Source organism: Tympanuchus pallidicinctus, unplaced genomic scaffold, assembly GCF_026119805.1.
Source record: "Tympanuchus pallidicinctus isolate F22 unplaced genomic scaffold, pur_lepc_1.0 scaffold1, whole genome shotgun sequence".
In the NCBI taxonomy this organism is placed as follows: Eukaryota; Metazoa; Chordata; class Aves; order Galliformes; family Phasianidae; genus Tympanuchus; species Tympanuchus pallidicinctus.
The window spans coordinates 68,725,521-68,739,192 of record NW_026294618.1 but is presented as its reverse complement, the minus strand read 5'-3'; the positions used below and the strand labels follow the sequence as shown (position 1 = coordinate 68,739,192).

The window sequence follows — 13,672 nt, the reverse complement described above, 5'->3', positions numbered from 1 at the left end:
AACTGTAAGTGATATGATGAGATGAATTTTGATGAACTGATTAGAGCACGAGATAATTGTTTGCTTTCAACCAAAATATACTGAGTATAGTTTGGATTTTTGTCACTGACATCAGTGACTGTAAGTCCTGATACACACAGTGAAAACACCTTGAATAAAAGGTACCGCTTGAAGACAAAAATTTCATAGTGCTTAGTTTACAGAAGAAACTGCAGAAAATAGAACTTACTTTTATTTCAGAATTAAGATTTTGTGAGATTGATAAAAGAAAGCTAACTAAGACTCCTAGTTCTTGCTTCATTATAAAGGTTTGCGTCCTCTTTCAGTATACATTCTAGAAAGGAAATTATACTACATTTTAACATCAGCCAAAGCCTGAAAACACCACATGGTGGTATGACTGACTTAATTCATAATGTTTTCCATCTTCACTTATTCCAGCTCTTTCATGTTTATTTTGTGTTCCCTTCTTGAGTCATACACAATGCAGTCTGTTTAAATTTCTATGTGGTTTAAACATATGCTTTGTTTTGACAAACTGTTGACATGCTAGCTGGTCTTGACACAAATTTGAAGAGCTTGAGAAGGAAAAAAAAAAAAAGGAATTTTCAGGCTAGTTTGTGTTAGAAGAATTTACAGGTAAAGCTGGAGCATTTTAAAGGTGAATTCTTTTAGTTGTCTTTTAACATAGAAGTTATTTAAATTCACTTTACTTCTGTTTACACTGATGCAAACTTAACTCACTGCAAAGACGTTGACTAAAGCCATAGTTCTTTTCTTTTGAACTGCAGCTCGTCACTGCCACCTTGGATGGTAAACTCCAGTTGTTTCTGCCCTGAGATTTGCCAGCCTGTGGAGCATTGGCCCTCTTGCTCTGAGAAAAGCGTTTTGCAGAGAGAAAGCAGACTGGTGACTGGCGTATGCAAGCAGCTTAGTATTCCCTTCAAAAGCATAGATTTCTTCTGATTTTATTTAAGCAAGTACCTCAAACTGTTCTCAGTTTTTCTGTTGTACGATCTGTTGCCTTTATTGCAAAAACTACTCATTCCGACTTCTTGTCAGCAAATCACCAGAGAAGTGGCTTTTAGAGGACTGCTTGATCATTTATAGTTAAGAGTACACTGTAGAGCTCTGCTTATCTGAGACCACTTCACTCCAGATTGCAAATGCAGTTAAAATAGCAACTGTTCCTGTTTTAAAACTATGTCTACCTGTACCCAAATATTTAAATTAATCTGAGAGGGAGAACTGCCTTTCTGAAATACCACAAGATTCTTTGTGTCATGTACCTTTGAGTTACTGGAGAAAACATAGATATTGTTTGAAATTGTTAAATTTTCTAAGACAGGATCTTTAAATTCCATTAAACAGGAGTCCCAGTAACACCTTCTAGTCTTGGGCTATTTTGATCTCTGCAGAAGGATCTCTTTTCTAAGTCTATGGGATTATCTCTCCTTGCTTAATGTGCAACTTGGCTTTCTGAGGCTTTCTGGTTACCTTCACGAAGGCCTGATGCTGGACAGCAAAGTGCTTTGGGGTATTTTGGCAGTGGTCACAGCATCATCAGCCCATTCCGAATAGAGTTTTTCATCCATCCATTACTTGCAGATGTGCAGCCCCATGGTAAACCAAGAATTTATTAACCCCTTTTTCCTTCAGGGGTGAGAGAATATGCTGTACCACACTGGCACTAAATATTTTCAAGTGGAAATTTACTACAATTTGTCATGTTTAAGAAAAAAAAAAAAAGACTTTTCCCCCCCCCCAGACTCGTCAGAAATGCTTGAATGCTTGTGGTTTTGAGAATGGAAAACTTTAGCTGACACAGTTCAAATTTGGCAAAGTTGAGTTCTTGAAATCAGGTTTTCTAATGGCAAACATGAGTGGAAAAAAATAGTTGTGGATAGTGTTGCTGTCTTATAATATTATATTTTAAAATTTCACAATCAGTAGGCTATCCTTCTAAGATCAGTGTGAGAGAAGGACATAGAAGAGAGTATCTAGTTACTAAAGAGTTGCAATTATAAAAGGCTACTTTTCAGCATAATGTGCCTGCACAGACCCTACACCTTTGGTTTTAGAAAGGCAACTGTATCATTTTGTGTTTTTCAGCACAATGACAAAAAATTTCTGCCATCAGAAATTTTCCTAGACAACTGCAAATATTTAATAAGCTATTCTGAGGAGTTTAAGTGTGCTTTCAGAAGATTTTTAAGTGTAGCACATCCACCAAATGTCTTATGAAAAACAGAAAACTAGCTTTGAAGGAACATGGATTAGTTTCCTAAATTATTTGCTGTGTCGACTGCATGGGAACAGTTTGTTCACAGCCTGAACCAGTGATTGAGCACCTGGTGAAGGGGCGTAGCCAGCCCTGGGAGCACACGTGTGAGTAATTCACCTGTGCAACCAAAGGGTTGTGTGCAACCAAAATTCACCTGTGCAACCAAAAGGAGTCTGGGTCCACCTCCTCCCTAACCTCATTTAAGGGCTGGAGCTGAAAGGGAAATATCTCTCTTTGGAGATTGTCTTCTTTGGGAGTTTCTAGTGAGTCCTGTTCTTTGGAAAGGGGTAAGCTGATCCTTCTTTATTACTGAGTTGTGAGCCTTTCTGATAGATACAAAACTGGTTAAAAATAACTGTATGTACCTCCTCCTGTTGTTGCAGTTACAATGTAGCATCAACTCTTGAATTTCAATATTTTGGGTAGAGGAGCAGAGTTTTCCTATCCGATTGATGCTCTGTGGGGGGAGGTTCCAGCTGAGTGTATTGAATTCTTTATTTAAAATAGAATTCAACAGCAGTTTGGTCTTTATATTTAAAGGTCAGAAGATATGGGGATAGCTAGTGGTATTCTGAAGTGGATCCTGTTAAAATCTGTTCAGGGTTAAATGATTTGCAAAACATCGGGTACTATCTGCTTTCCAGTGTGGAATGGAGATGGAGTATTTTCTGAGTAGATACGCTATTTGGACTTCTAGTAGATTATAGAGCTTAGAAAAAGTCAGAAGGGGGAGTGGGATGACATGGAAAATATCTCATAGAAACAAAAAGAAATTGAGAAACTGTGTCTGAGGTAAAACAGTGTGGTTTTACCCTCTGGGTATATGTTGGTTGTTTATTTGTGGGTAACACTGAGTAATAGAGATGCTGTTAAATAATGCCTTAAGGAACAGAGCATGCTCCGGGTCTCATGTTGTTTCTTTGTGGGTAGGGGAGACAGGCAAATATGTGTTTCTCCTGTAATTTTGATTGTTTCCATTTTCATGCAGTAATAGTAGGGAAAGCCAGGCAGCAAGGGGCAGGTTGCAGTTGAAGCCTGTACTGATAAGGCAGGTCTAAGATCAAGTCACCAGCAATGACCAAGAGCCTGTATACTGTTCTCGTAACAACCTACACCAGTGGAGGTGACTGCTGTTGCTATTGCTGAAAAGCACCGCCATCAGTGTTCAGCAAGCATCAATGAGTGTCAGTGGGTGCTGTCTTTTTCTTTCCCCCACTTGGAAGAATGAAGTGACACCTGTGCTTTTAAAGTACTTCCGTGTCAGATGCCATTTTGTGAGACTGCCCCTCTCTGCTGTCAACCACTTATATTATGTTGCTGTGTGACAGGATGTTGGTGGGAAGGTTCAGCCCCTACTGCCATACTACCACCACCAGCCTCTAATGTTGTGAGGCGACAGAAGTTGGAGCCAGTGCTTTCAGAGCAGTCATAGAAAGCTATGATAGAGAACAAGGGTGTGGATAAATCAACATGTGGTTAGAGGAATAGAGGAAGCAAGTTACTGCCTACTGCCAACATCTTGTTTTAGATATATTACTGAGGGGAATGAGATGAGATGTAGATTTCTAGCATTTACATTCCTATGGTGGCCCCAGGACAGAGCCCCCTGGCCAAAGCGCACGGAAGGGCTGAAAGAAAAGGCCATGGCAGCCCCTGGCCAGATCTGTTTCTCCTTTTTCCGTATGATACCTGGGGTTTTGTAAAGCCCGGAAATTGGGAGACATTGATATGTTGAGGGATTTCCCTTTCATTGTGGTCCCTGGACAGGAGCAGCAGTGGGAGGCTTTGTTGTACGGTGACCTGTGAGACATTTTGTGTGAATCCAAATGGAGGGGTTTGACACAGGCAACTGAAAACTTGTTGCAGCCTTAGAAAAACCTGCTTTGAGCTGTAGATGTTAATGTCTTAATGGGGAGGGTGGTTTCTCCACCCCAGCTCTAGGGGTGCTAATTGCTGCAGAGGGATTACAGCAAATTAAGCATTTGGCTATGCATGCTCTCCGAGCTGTAGCTGAGGATGGAATGCAAAGGCAGTCTTTTATTAGTATTAAGCAACAGTCCCATGAACCATATATGTCATTTCTGGATAGGCTTAAGAACTCGTTGGAAAAACAGGTTGATAACAAGCAGGAGAGAGCTCTTGTGTTTCAACAGCTAGTGATTGAAAGTGTGAATGCTGACTTCAAAAAATGCTGCATGCTCTGAAGAATCCCACTACTAAGGAACTGATGCAACAAAAGCTGCTGGAGTGGAAGCTATTGGATCTCAGCAACTGGAAGCAAGGTTTGCAGAGCCTGAGTTTATGGTTCATTCACCACCGCAAGAAAAGGAGGATCAAACCTCCAGGCTTGGTGATAGTAAGTGGGAGCTGGAGCTGCAAAAGCTGCTGCTGAGATGTATGCTGGTGTTTGGAGTTGCACTATTCCAGCTGTTGGCATTGTTGCAGTGTATTTTTCTTAACCTTTTAGCAGTTGTTCAGTGCTCCAGAAAATTCTAAGATAAGCCTAACAATGTTTAAAGTATGTTTGAAAGTTGTGCTATGTCTGAATTCTAAATTGGAGAACAGTATTTGCTGTAAAAATGACGTGTTCATGTGCAGTAGATTATCAATATAGGAAGCTTTCTCATATTTGGTTGTATAATCCATCTTGACTGGCTAATGTCTTACCTGCACCTGCCTGGCTTTCTTAATTCTGGTTCTGATTATATAATTTCAGCGATTTAAATAATAATAGATTTCCCTATTTAAAAACAAAAACAAACAAACAAAAAAATACAAGAAAGGGGGAGTGCAGGCATGACCTCTTAGGAAAGAGTAGCTAAAGCATGCTATGTTCTTAATTTTTTTTAATCATTTACAGTGATAAGGTGGGACTGAGGCTATGCTTTTGTCTTAATAGGAATATGTCCAAGATGGATACCAGCGTGATGAGTCTGGCCATACCATCATTTGCTGTAACATGAACACAGTACTTTCGTCAGTGGTTTGGACTCTCACCGACAAGACGCTTTGTCAGCTGCCTCACCAAGGAATCATGAAAATTGGAGTTGTTGGGTTAGGTTAATATGGACTATTGTTTGTGCTCTAAAGAACCCATCCTTTTTCTTCTTTCTCTATTAAGAAGAGAAGGGGGAGATGTGGGATAAAGAAAGTCATTATCATGCTAATGAGTAAAAAAGCTTAGTAACTTGAGGCTGCCTGGAGAGGTGGTGGGGCTGCTGTCCTTGGAGGTGTTCTAAAAACATTCAGATGTTGTACTGAGGGGCATGGTTTAGTGGGAAATATTGGTGATAGGTGAATGGTTGGATAGGATGATCTTGGAGGTCTTCTCCAACTTCTGTAATTCTATGATCCCCTGAAATACTTAGAGGTTTAATTAATTAATTTTATTCAAGGACAGTAAAATGATGCTCTGTCAGATACTACTTTTCATCTTACTGTCTAAGTTGAACTTTTACCTACCAGTGTGTTCCTATGACCACTTAAGGCAGGTTCTGCTCTTTGGAGTTCTATGCTTCAGTAAAGTGTCAGTAATTACTCTTAATTTTGTGAGCGTGTGTGCTGCTGAGAGTGGACTCTCTCAGGCATTTTAATAACTGTCAAAGGATAACAGTATGCTTCCAACAAACACATTTTTGTGATGTTTAACTGAAGTCCTTTTTTGCATATATTTTCATGAAATTCAAATATCTCTGGAAAAAAAAACATTGGACTAAAGATGATGTAAATGCTATCCCATCATTGAGCAGAATTACAGCAGCAACAACATTGACTTAACGCAAAGTGCAATGTGTTCCAACTCTGTTTAAAAGCATGTGGATTAATTTTATGCTTTGACCAAAGCTAAATGAAGCTCAGTAAAGTATTTGCACTGTTTTAGCTAATAACCACAAATTGACTCACATCTTCCTTCTGTTCATGTAAGGGAGACCTTGTGATTTGATGGTTTTCTTTTGCTTTGTTTGTTACAGGGCAAGAGTCCATTCTAAGAGGAGTACTGAAAGATATTGTGGTAATTAGGTTGAAACTATCATCCAGTCACAGAAGAAAGGCCAGGACTTGAGAAGTGTTATTGCCAAAGCTAAGCCCTCTATCCCAATGCAGCTACTTCTAAATGTTTGCAGTGTTCCTGGGAACCTGGATTCCACAGCATCCTCAGGTAGGAAACTCACCTGGTCCAATTTAAGCCTATTAATTTCTGTCTTAATCCATTAGGCACAGGGAGTAACTTATTTTCTCTTAGCAGCAGCCTTCTCTGTATTTACAGATTGTTCCTATGTCTCCCCTCAGGTTTCTCTTTTCTAGTCTAAACAAAGCCAGGTCTTTCAGTGTGTACTCATAGGTTCTGTTTTCTAGACTTCTGTGTATTTTTGATATTTTCTGTACTTTTTCTCGTTCTCTGGTGTTCTTTGTGGAAGCACAGCACTCCCTGAAGGTTACATCATTACAGGTCAAGTTAGTGCTGTGTTGTCTGAAGGCTTGACTTGGCTAATCTTAAATATATCACTTGTAATTAGACATTCTGCTGTGGTGTTTTTTGTTTACAGGTATATAGCATTACTGAATTCTGTTCTGTTTGCTGGAGCTCCAGTGCCTTTAAAAGGAGTTACAAGCAAGATAGTTGTTGCTCCTCTCAAATGTGTGTAGCAGAGCCTTCTTCCTAATGGCAAAACTTGTCACTTTTTGAAGTTCACTTCTCTCATGTAATTTCAGCTCATTTTCCCAACTGGTCAAGATTTGACTGAATTTGGATCCTGAGTCCTTCCTAAGCTATTACTGTCTGTAAACTTAATAAGCAAAGATTCTGGAAGGTGGAAGAAGTTGCCTGCTGACTTGGCTCTTAGGTTATATATTCACTGCCAAATACGGTGTTCTTAGTTTACTTAGTTCAGATGGGGGCTTGAGGAGAGAATATTCAGTGATATAGTCAGCTGAAGTTACTACTTTATTCTGTCTTTCCTGTGAAAACAGAGTACTCCAGCTTCTGCTAATGTTAAGATCAACATCATTTGGGTGTTATCAGCACTTTTCTATCTGGCAGTGCAAAGTTATGTTCATTAGAACTGTGTTGGTGCATTATTCCCCTGTTGTAATAAATACTTGATCATGCACTTATATTCAAATGTTTCTTATCTGAGGACTGGACTCTGACACAATTTGTTGGCCTTGAATCTAACTACTTTTATAGATTCAAAGAGTTCTTAGATGAGAAAAGCAAGTACAAGTCCTTGGACCAGGCGCTGTAGCAACAATGATGTCACATTTGTTTTACATCTAATCCCTACAAGTGTGTTAAAAGAGCCATTCCTTATTTGCACTGATAAAACTGAGATGTCGCTTTGAAGAGAAGTCCTTATGTTATGATCACATCAAATGCAATTACCCTGAATCAACAGAGCCATAGTACAACATCTATTGGAAAGGGACAGAAAAAAATGTATTGATGTTATCTTGAAGAATAAGGCAACTTCTGAATATTTATGTAGCTTTCATACGAAAGCTACAGAGTTCCACTGCAGGACTGGCCATACTAGGAGAGTGACTGGAGGCTCCCAGCTGCTGTTTCTCTCATTAGTGGTGTCATATACAGGGAACTTCCATGTTATTGCACAACACTTCTCTGAGCAGTTGAATTAACAGAAGAAAGGAATTACACAACTTAAGGGTGGAGGAAAAATGCAGATTATCCAGAGTCAGCATTTTCTCCATTGTTACAGGATCTTGATGTGGCACTTAATTTTTATCCTTTACTTTTATTGTTAACCTGATTTTACTGTGTGCTGAAGTTAAAAGAAGACAGGATTTCAAAATTCTGAGACTTGTTAGTCTTAAAACCTTCTTAATCCAACATACTTTCTAATCTCTACATAAGAGTTCTAGTTGTCTACAAGCATTATCTAAAGTCTTCATGCAAGATGTGAATAGTAAGGCTGCCATCTCTTACAGGGAGCAAGTTCACAGGTAGCTAAGTCTGTGCTGGCTGTTCTACTGCTTTGAGCATCAGTGAGACAATAAGAAAGAAATGGCAGGTGTAGCTTAAATACAGGCCCAAATTCAAACTGACTGAAATGCTGGTTGGGTATTTCCACTTGTTTGCAAAGCCTGCAACAGCAAACTCATCTTGGAGCTGACTTGCAGTGTGAGCTGTGAAAAATAATAGCACATAGTAATGTAGTTGCTTTTCTGCTTCCATGCTATTACTCAGAGTCCTGCCAAAATGCTTGGATTAAGCACTTTCTGCTTTCCCAGGATAGCACCTGCCCCTAAACTTGCTGTTTAAGCTCTCATTTTGGAAGAGAGAAATGCCTGCATATAGTATACTCTCCCACAATACCCAAAGGTATCTCATTTTACCAATTTGTAGACTGGTCTCACAAGCAGCTACCAATCATTGTGCAGATAATGTTGCCTCATATCTGTGTGTGCCAATGAGCTGACCAAAAAGCTATACCTCAGGGGAGGATGCTGGTTTCAGGTGGTAATGGCTCCAGAAAGAATGAGACCAGAGGCTGAATGCATTCCTGGCCCAACTCCATACCCTTAGCTAGGGTTACACCAGGGGATCTTGGACTAATGAGTATAAAATACTCTCCACCATTGTAGATAAAAAAGACATTTCAAGGGGAGGGAATGGAAGCTGAGCAAATGAATGAAATGCCTTCTTCCATATGTGATTCTGGGCTGTGAGGTAATGTTGGAAAAAGTTTTTATTTTACTCTAATTGAAACTTCTGTGATCAGTGGTCTGACATGGTTATATGCTTTCTTTTACCCTTTCTGTCTCTCTTCTCCCACACGTGAAATCATAATATCTCTGTCAAAGGAAGCACAATATGGAGAATTGGGATTTTAGTTAATGCAAATTATCTTCTGTCTTAACACAGGAGTATGATTTTTTTTTTTTTTTAAACTCATCCCAAGTCTTTTCATCCACTGCAGCTTTTTGATTTTGTGACAGTAAATCACATTGACTCTGCTTAAGAAAACAAAGTTATATAGTGATGGTTGAGAAAATCTTCTCATTCAGGAGTCACACTGCTATAGTTTCATTTTTTGTGTGTTTTTACACTTACAATCTCTAGATTGTCAGTTGGTGCTTTAGTACAAATAATTTTAGTTGATATTTCTCTTTTCAGCAAATTCTGAAATAATCCACATTCGGAGGACAGTTGGAATAACCTAAGATACAGATTAAAATAAATACTGAAAGAATGATGTAGAAATAAATATTGTTTGGGTGGAGGAGACTGGAGATTTAAAGCATTTTTCTTCCCAGTGTGGACACTCACTGAGCATGATGATGCTGCACACCCTTCATATATATCACAGTTTATGCACACCACCATTATCCTACATAGTCCTCTGGCACACAGATTGGAAAAGCACTTCAAAATTAATAAATGACAATTGGAACACCCAGCAACATCTCTGTGCACTTTGTATTTATTGTATGTGGTTAATACATTTTTTTTTTTTGTAGGTGTCTTCCGAAGTAATGTAATTAAGAAGGGAAATAGCTTTGTCCCAGAGGGAAACCTGTAAGAAGGGTGAGGTTTCCTCTTGTAATGCTTTTTCCAAATTCCTTTACGGTAAAGTTGCCAAATTATATGACAGATACATGAGTTTCAAGTCTGAACCTTTTCTAAGATTCTCTAGGAGCATGAAGTCCCTGTACTTCCTTCTAAATGGAAAAGAGGAAAGGATGCCCTATAATGAGGCTGGTTAAATGATTCATTATAAATATTTGGTCTAATTGGCTTGTCTGAGGTTATATACGATAACAAAACTACAGCCAAAGCAGAAGGAATTTTTTGCTTTAGACTTGTCCCTATCATCAAGCAACTAACTGAGGACTTCCCCATAAAAGTAACATTCTGAGTGACAGACATGAAATGTTTCTATAAAAAGGATAATAAAATGAGTTGCTGCAGCTATTTCCTCTCCCCTTCACTAATATTCTGTTGGAAAAACTTCCTAACATAAATCTGCATTCTAAAGTAATGGAAAAGAAGTAAAGAAAAAGACATTCTGAACTTTCCTTGGTCCCTTAACTCTTTCTCTAAATGCTTGTCCTCTGCTTTTGCAATTTGGTGTTCATTACAAAAAGGACTCTCTGAACAAGAAACAGTAGCTGAGATGAAATGTCTGAATCTCCAGAAGTCATCTTTTTAAGGGGGAGAGCTTTGCAGAAATTCAGAGTTGCAGTCACTTTTAGCTCTGCTCCCTTTACTCTGAATGTTTCAAGGGGAGTGAGAATGTGTATTTGGTTTGTATCTGAAATGGAATTAGTGAATAGCTCCATCAGTATTGCTGGGGAAAATGAAAATATCTTCCTCTGAAGTGTTTCTATATTGTAAAAAAGGGCTTTGTTTTGAAGCAGGACAAAATGTCAAAAGGCAGGTTTAAAGGTTTGTTTCCCAGTGTGGGATTTCCAGGAAATTCTGCTTCACGACACATAAAATCAAATGCTCTTGTTTCCTGCCTGCTTCTGGTTTGCAGGCAGGCAGACTGCTCACCTTCTCATCATCTTGCTTTTCAAGTTAGCATGGAGTGTGGGAAGATGGGTTGTTGAGAAGTCAGGGAACAGGGCCTCCAAAAGTCTCAGATGAGGCCTAGCAGTCAGTGAGTGGTTATTCTGATTCCCAAGCAGTGCAGGAAACATTTGAATGTGGGAATCTGAGAATCTAAAAATTGCTGGATGAGCAAGGAGTGAGACATTGAGTCCACTGTGTGGCTTTCAAATTGGCCAGTGGAACAGGGGGGAAAAACCTTGGGAAACTGGTAAGATACTTAGCCAGAAAACCAAGAACCTCCAGATCCATGGCATCTCCCTGGGAATCCTAAACAAAGTGGAGAGGTCTTAAAACCCTAGTCCAAAATGTACAGAGCAACCAGGAGTCCAAACATAGGTGGGCTGAATTAACAAATAAGCAGCCAGTTTTCCACAGTGCAAGACTGATTCTGTGGATTTTTCATGAAGAAATCCAGCAGAAAACTGTCTTGGACACACACGCAGAAAACAAACAAACAAAAAACCAACCACCCAGATCTTGTTGGCTTTCCTGAATCAACAGATTCAGGAATTGTAAAGGACTTCAAACTAAAGCGTATATCTTTGGTGAGCCCACCACCGCCTCTTCACAACAAAATCCCTGGTCCATATACTACTTTAGTAAGTCACTTGCCTTCCTTTCCTTTAGCGTTTTCATAGATGGCCAGAAAAAATGAACTTCCAGTCTGGGAATAGCCTACAATCACCCACTCATTTTCGTTTTGAATTTAGCAGGAGGAAAAAGAAATGAGAGGGAAGTTAAGTTCTAATATTTAGTTATTTGAGTTTGATTGTCTTGGTGGCATTTGTATGCTGCAGGGCTGAAAAGCCTATTTAGTTAGCAGCTAATAATCCGATCAAGGAGTGATTTATTCATAGCTTTGGCTATGCCAGAGAGTACAAAGTGAGAGAGTAGTTCATGACCTTCTAGTCTGCTTTCACTTTCTTCCTTTCTAGAATTAGAGAACCTTAAAAATCAAGTAAGGAGTAAAGCATTCACTATTATTGTGTTAGGAAAAAATCAGTGTCTACTAGTGTGGCTAACAAATCCAATTTTGAATATGAAATACTAGTCCTGAAGATAACATTTTGAGTTTCCTAGTGCACAGATTTTCCATTTCTAATATTATCCGCAGAATGTACATATAAATATGGAGTTCCCAATTATTTTCATGTAAGCAACACTGAAAGTAGAGATACTCCTGTAATGTGAATGTTGATACTGTGCAAATGCAGAGGTAAAAAGATTAAAATTCTTGGGTCTCTTGAACTCACTGTGATCCCTCTGCTTGCCACTTAATTCCAATAAAGCTGTGCAGCAGATACCTCGCACGCTTTGTGGTGGTCTTGGTGAAAAACATAGCCATGTTTATAACTCTGCTACATGAAATTCAGCACAGATACATTCAGTTGCTGCAAGGTTCAAGGCTCCTGTGATATAAATATTGTGAAAAATTAGAATGGAACAAAATATATACATGGATTAGAATAGCACCGGAACGCTGTGGTTCTCCTTTCTCCCTCCAGCTTCCATTCCACTCCTCATCCTATATGGTATCTGAGGTCCAGACAGCAAAATTATTCAAAGATTTTGACTGAACTTTAGTAAAGAAGACCAGTCATACTGACTGGTCAGCCTGGCTGACTACACTGTGCCTGAACTCTAAAGGCATCATGCTGCATAGCAGTCAAAGCTGGTGTGTCACATGAAATGTGCCCTGAAGTAATGACAAAACACAACTGATCAGCACGCTGACCAGAGTTGCTGTCTGCATGTTCTTGTGTTTGCTCCTTGCTGGAACAGTGGGGTTCTTGTCTCTTTGCATGGGAGAATACATTTATTTTTTTGAGATTGTTTTCAAAAGCTCATGTGACAAGATTTTCCTAATTTTTTTCTATTGCATTCATTTTGAAAATTTAATTATGAAATGACAAAAAAGCAATACATGTGTAAAGTAATGTCACCTCTAGTTCCAAATCTGAAGGGTAATAATGAAGTTTACTTCACATATGAGAAATGGTATTGATTAGTTAAGCCCTTGGCTTGAAATGTAGGCTCCATGCAAACAATGCTCAGTTGATCCATCAAAAAAAAAAAAGCCATGGCTTTATATAATAGCTACGATTAAATGCTTATTCTCCATGATCACATAACATATGGCTTTGTGTTAGAACATACACAGTCCCAAAAGACATTATGTGAACATAAAAGATTGTTGACTCACGATTCTCCCTTTTACGTTCTCTGGCAGCCTCTCTACAAGAACAGAGATGCACATACGTGAATATAAGGATCCTAGTGGGATTTTTTTTCCTTCAGCTTAATGCATTACTGACAGAAGAGTTTTGCATCTTTATTAGAAAAAAATAAACAGAACTCGACTGGTGACGAACTCCAGGTTGCATCCATAACCTAAGATTATAGCCAGGAATAATCAGGAGAACCTGGATTAAATCACAGTATCTTCCTATGTTGAAGCACCTTTGGAAATGTTTTCTCTTTTCCATTCTGTTTTGCATAATGTTTTTCTCCTGATTTGTTGTTATTCCTTTGTGAGATAATAGATTAAGGATGTGGCAAGAATCACTTCGTTCAGTTTGTGCAAAACAAAGGAAATAATACTGGTGCTTCAGCCATAGGCTCTTCAGTTCTGCATCCCTTTTCCATCACAGCTACTTCCTGAAGGATTTCTCTATCCTCCTTTGTGAGGGCTCCTCTCTTTTCTTGCTGACTTCCTTCCAACTTCAGCCTTTTATTTCTGTGAATTTCTGTTAGCTCTCCTTGGCCACTAATTTTTTTAGATAGGGATTGATAGTGGCAGGGAATCTCCAGAAGTT

The 13,672-nt window shown here is 39.0% G+C and overlaps 2 protein-coding genes and 2 long non-coding RNA genes across 4 annotated transcripts in view; 3 read left to right on the top strand and 1 right to left on the bottom strand.

The window, feature by feature from the left end:
- WDR27 (WD repeat domain 27) overlaps positions 1–1,632 on the top strand; it is an 89,293-nt gene extending 87,661 nt beyond the window's left edge. Inside the window, exon 24 of the mRNA XM_052695463.1 lies at positions 792–1,632. Coding sequence (XP_052551423.1) covers positions 792–966 — 175 coding nt within the window. The 3' untranslated portion in view covers positions 967–1,632. The remainder of the gene's footprint in view (positions 1–791) is intronic.
- LOC128086655 (uncharacterized) overlaps positions 1–13,672 on the bottom strand; it is a 631,060-nt gene that overhangs the window by 109,627 nt on the left and 507,761 nt on the right. The gene's annotated exons all lie outside the window — the stretch shown is intronic.
- LOC128086651 (uncharacterized) lies at positions 1,824–5,471 on the top strand. The gene is made up of 3 exons (XR_008209456.1): positions 1,824–2,571; positions 4,438–4,566; positions 5,184–5,471. It is a non-coding gene; the product is annotated as an uncharacterized LOC128086651 (long non-coding RNA).
- LOC128086623 (stimulated by retinoic acid gene 8 protein-like) overlaps positions 6,264–13,672 on the top strand; it is a 50,981-nt gene continuing 43,572 nt past the window's right edge. The window contains exon 1 of the mRNA XM_052695455.1: positions 6,264–6,443. Coding sequence (XP_052551415.1) covers positions 6,383–6,443 — 61 coding nt within the window. The 5' untranslated portion in view covers positions 6,264–6,382. The remainder of the gene's footprint in view (positions 6,444–13,672) is intronic.